Source organism: Artemia sp. Qi Xiang Cuo, chromosome 2 (assembly GCF_049724085.1).
Source record: "Artemia sp. Qi Xiang Cuo chromosome 2, ASM4972408v1, whole genome shotgun sequence".
In the NCBI taxonomy this organism is placed as follows: domain Eukaryota; kingdom Metazoa; phylum Arthropoda; class Branchiopoda; order Anostraca; family Artemiidae; genus Artemia; species Artemia sp. Qi Xiang Cuo.
The window spans coordinates 58,307,236-58,312,817 of NC_142795.1; the positions used below are offsets into that span (position 1 = coordinate 58,307,236).

At 33.9% G+C, this 5,582-nt stretch overlaps 1 protein-coding gene across 1 annotated transcript; it reads right to left on the bottom strand.

Moving 5' to 3' along the window:
- Positions 1 to 597: 597 nt before the first annotated feature.
- Positions 598 to 5,367, bottom strand: LOC148955430 (uncharacterized). Its single transcript, XM_089108197.1, has 2 exons — positions 5,246 to 5,367; positions 598 to 1,501 (listed from the first exon to the last, which is right to left on the bottom strand). The coding sequence occupies exons 1-2, from the start codon at positions 5,252 to 5,254 to the stop codon at positions 686 to 688; spliced, it is 825 nt and encodes a 274-aa protein (XP_088964323.1). The 5' UTR covers positions 5,255 to 5,367; the 3' UTR covers positions 598 to 685.
- Between the last annotated feature and the right edge of the window lie 215 nt (positions 5,368 to 5,582).

Consider the following 5,582-nt stretch of genomic DNA (forward strand, 5'->3'; position numbering starts at 1 on the left):
CTTCCCAGCTGTGATCGTAAAACAATGAGGATGGCTTCTTTCAAAACAAAACTTAGTTCCAAAGAGCAAGTACAACAAAAGTAATTGTGCTAATCAAAGGATCATGTTTTGAACGGAAGTCAAAGATCCGAAAAAAACATAGAGTATTGAAAATAAGTGTTAGAGCATGTATCCTTGTAGCTCATGCTGTAAATAAGATCAAAAATACTTTTTGTACTTGCATTTAAGAATCGAGGGGGGGGGGGGCACTTTGGTTCAATGTTTGGTAGTTAGCGGTATGACTAAAGCCTTTCATTCACGAAGCACTGAATTTATTTTTTTCCCTTGTTGGAATTATAAAACCTTGCAGGCTAATAACAGAGGAAAGAGCTTTGATTGCATATTTGACTGTTATTTCTTGATACTGAAAGGGTATCTGGCGACTCAAATGTGGCAAAGTAATGAAAAAAGTAAGAAGAAATATTACCGATGAAATTGTCGATGATATTTTTGAATATTATACATAGTTTGAAAAACTGAGACCTTTTAGGCAAAATGGCTGATTGTAGAGTAATTTATTCTACGCACAAATCATGTGGAGTAAATGCTGAATAATTTGGTAGATTTTTATTAGTAAAATCATTCGAGTTCGTAAAAAAAAAGAATTTACCCATTCACGCATAATTTAATGAATAAAAACAGTCAGCTAGTGTGATTCTTCTGTAGGCATCTCCTCCGTTTCCTGTTTTGCTTCCCTTTCTGCATGAACTAATTGATAAGAATATGGCAGTGCGTGTGTATAAACGTAAGACTTGTACTGGACTTGAGGGACTTTATATTCAACTTCAACTGGCTTCACCTCCTTAATTTCAACTTTTGGAGCTTCAGGTACAAATGGAGTATATTTCAGCTCAATTGGTTTAATTTCCTTGACTTCAACTTTCGGAGCATTATAAACAACATGGTGAACAGGCGAGGCAACTGGAGTAATTGGAACAACTGGTGCTGCATACTTAAATTCTACTGGCTTTGCTTCCTTGACTTGAACAAATGGTGCATTATAAGTTACGACGGGGTGAACTCGAGGAACAGTATATTTAAATTCGACTGGTTTTAATTCTTTAACTTCTACTTTTGGTGACTCATGAGTAAAATACTGTTGAGCAGCAAATTGATGTTCAATTTGATTTACAACTTCTAATGCTTCAGTTTCAACGACATCTTCATTCTTTGCTTCCTTGACTTCTACTTTCGGTGATTCATAAGTAATGACCGGTGCTGAAAATGTTGCAGGTACAATGGCTGGTTGGCTGTAAGACACAGCAACAGGAGTTCTTACATTTTGGACGACTGGAGCTATTGCTTGATATGCATGACCTTCTTGGATGCTATATGCAAAATTTCCACCTAGCCTGTCTGATCTGACAATAGCACTATCATGGGCAGGTGCTCGGAAAAAACTGGGGCCAAGAGGGACGACACCACAGGTGACGGCAGATAAGGAGAGCACAAGAACAGCGAACTGAAAGAAGAATAAATGTTCATACACAGGCTATTACAGACCTACTCAACAAATTCAAAAGAAATTTTTAGATTGTAAAATTCAATAAAATAAGGAGACAATTAAATTTTTTTCAAACCGTTCAAGAAAAGAAAAGTGAAAAGCAGCCTTTTTTATTGGTAACATACACTATAAAAATTAAAACTTTAAAACATTATAGACATAAAAAAATTCCAGATATAAAAAAAAATGACCTATCGAAAGGCATTAGGACAAATATATATATATATATATATATATATATATATATATATATATATATATATATATATATATATATATATATATATATATATATATATATATATATATATATATATATATATATATATATATATATATATATATATATATATATATATATATATATATATATATATATATATATATATATATATATATATATATATATATATATATATATATATATATATATATATATATATATATATATATATATATATATATATATAACCTTACAAAAAGGTGACTCTGCCCTCACCCCCAAAAAATTATGGACCTTGACAAAATAGAATGTTAACAAGGAAGGGAATGGGGGGGGGGGTGTTACATTTTCCCATCCACCCCAAGATTTTTGCCGGGTCCCGCTTCCTCTAGATTTTGAAAAATGCCTTTTTCACTGAAAATACTTTTTTGCATTTTCATTGACAACATTGGAAAAAACAACAAAATTGAAAAATATGCTTAGATTTTGAAAAATAAATTTTTGTCCCTATCTCTCCTACGTTTTCGCTAATTGATGCCAATGCAGGTATGTGTTTTAAATTGTTGCTTGTCTTTTTGGGGGAAATTAAATAAAAAAAACAAGTTTTTTAAACTGAAAGTAAGGAGCGACAATAAAACTTAAAACGAACAGAAATTATTCCGTATATGAAAGGGGCTGTCCCCTCCTCAACGCCTCGCTCTTTACGCTAAAGTTTTTTATTGTTTTAAAAAATAAAGTTGTGAGACAGAGTCAAACTTTAGCGTAAAGAGCGAGGCGTTGAGGAGGGGACAGCCCTTTCATATAGGGAATAATTTCTGTTTGTTTTAAGTTTTAATGTCGCTCCTTACTTTCAGTTAAAAAACAAGTTTTTTTTTATTTAATTTTTGAACGTTTTTGAATAAATGCAGGTTTTGATCTTGGCTCACCGTACATGAATAATCAAAACAAAATTTTCATATTAATTTACTTTTATTTAGTTAAATGGCTTTCTCGAAACTTTTTTAATTATATTTACGAACGTTTTTATTTGGAATAAATATACGTAGCTTACAAATTAACTTACGTAACGAACTTCTATATTCATATATTTTTAATTTGTTTATTAGGGGGTTCGCCCCTAGTCAATACCTTGCTCTTTAAGCGAAAGTTTGAATTTTGTTCCAATTCTTTAAAAATGACCGCTTAATCACAAAGGCCGTTAATTAGAATAAATAGCTCTTATGAAAGTATTAAAAAATCTTTGGCTTAAAGAGCGAGGTATTGACTAGGGGGTGAACCCAATCATATATGTAATATTTTCTGTTCGTTTTAAGTTTTGATGCTGCTGCTATTGCAGTTGAAATAGTTGTTTTTTTATATTAAATTTCTGATCTTGCTTTAAATAATGCTGGGAAGTCCGGTGTCCCCTTCATAGCAATGTCCCTTCCCCCATGAAAACTTCCTTCAGGGAAAGATCCTCCCACATAACCCCCGACCCACCCCCCCCCCCACTACCAGGAAAAATCTCCCCAGAAAACGGCTGTATACTTCCAAAAAACCAATACTAAATTTTAACATTGGGTAAAGTTCATAACTTTAAGCCCTCCCCCCGGGAAGTTCGGGGGATTAAGTCATCCTAAAAGACATACTTATTATATTTTCGAACATACTGAACAAAATGGCTATCTCAAAATTTTGATCAAGTGACTTTGGGAAAAAAATGAGCGTGGGAGGGGGCCTAGTTCCCTCCATTTTTTTGGTCACTTATAAATGGCACTAGAACTTTTAATTTCCATTCCAATGAGCCCTCCCACGATATTCTAGGACAACTGGGTCGATACGATCACCCCTGGGAAAAAAAAAAAAAATAAAAAAAAAATAAACACGCACCCGTGATCTTTCTTCTGGCAAAAAATGCAAAATTCCACATTTTTGTAGATTGGAGCTTGAAACCTCTACAGTAGGGTTTTCTGATACGCTTAATATGATGGTGTGATTTTCATTAAGGTTCTATAACTTTTAGGGGGTCTTTCCTCATTTTTTCGAAAATCAGCCAAATTTTCTCAGGCGCCCAACTTTTTATGGGTACAATTAAACTTAATGAAATTGAAATCTTATATATTTGAAATCAGCATTAAAATCTGATTCTTTTGATTTATCTATTTGTATCAAAATCCGTTTTTTAGAGTTTCGGTTACCATTGAGCTGGGTCGCTCCTTACTTACAGTTCGTTACCACGAACTGTTTGATAATTGTTTCAGAACAATTGTCATTATCTTTTTAAAGAAGGCTTATTCTAGCAAAAATGTGAAAGACACGATTTGGCCAGACAAGGGTTACAATACTATTAAGGAAACCTTAAGTGACAATATATTTGTTTAAAATTATCGAAGCACTTTGCATGAAATATCCAAGTCTCTGGAGATACACCTCTAATCATAAATTGTATGATTTCAATCATAGCTTAAGTATGACAAAACAAACAATTATTCCAAACAACTATTTGTAAGGTTTCTTTGACTGGGCTGGTTCAATACTCCATTCGTACAAGTACGATATTATATAAATACAGATTATTTGCTAATAAGGTTTAATGGGCCCTCTCTAAGAGGGGGGGGGCGTTTGTAGCCTCAAATAGTAGTATAGGCTATAGGAGTAAGGAGTAGATCTATTCTTTAGCCTCCTTTTGTTTAAAATAATGTACTTATATTTGCCTCAGCTTGGAAAATGAAGGGGTACCTCCCCTGTTAAGGAAAAATTGTGAGTATAAAATAGGAGGCTATATTTCTATGCTATTTTTACAGAGTAGTGAGGGCTACCCTTAAGAACTAAATCCGTCCAAAAACCCTCCACTTACAGAGATTATAAAATTATGACATTAAAATAGTTTTTGGGGAGTTCAGACCAGACCAGCCCCTGGAAGCTTTACTACAACTAAACGCTTTATTTCAGACCCACGAGCATTTGGTTATTCTAATATCTTTCTTATGTAGTAAAAAAAGATTGTATCTCAATAAACTACCACCCACCTTATTGTGGGTTGTTGTTACAGTCTTTCAAAATTTGTACTGAAAATTGTACTGTCTCTAACCTTACTGACAGGGGTACAGCCTGGATTTTGAGTTTCGGAATGAGGGGGGATTTAAAGAATGCGCCAACAAAATTGTCAAATGTGCCGACAAATGCTGACACACAAGCATAATTAAATTAAAAACCTCAACTTAGCGTAAAGAACAGGGGGTTGAAAGGATGCCAAGTTTCTCGTAGAGTAGGATACGTTTTGTTTTAGCAGTATATAGCAATCGGGGATTTAAATCAACATATCCCTGGGAAACAAAACTACATCTATGGTGGAAATGGGAATTAAAGGGAGGAAGATGGAGATGTGAAAGAAGAATAAAACAATAGATACTATTAAAAACTTCTTCTTTTTTTTGCTAAATTGGCGTTATCAAAAAATATCCTTTCCTGGAATATTTACGAATAGTTTAGTTTCTTACCGGGCGCATTTTGAAGCAGTGTTTCTGGAATGCTTTGTAAGAAAGATGAATCAACTAACTGTTGTTTGAATCGGTGTTTTACATCCCATTTATATTCCCGCTATTCAAAGACGTCACTTCAGATCTGTGAAGGAAGCGTACGGGTGTGGCTGAAGATTTCAAGGTCGTTTACAGAGCGGTGAACTTCCATTGAAAGTAGCAGAGCAAGAAAAAACAAATCCATAAGCCAGAAAAGTTATGACGGTTTTTATGTTCAAAAATACTCCGTTCAAAACGAAGCGTCACTATCAAACAGTTCGTGGTAACGAACTGTAAGTAAGGAGCGACCCGGCTCAAT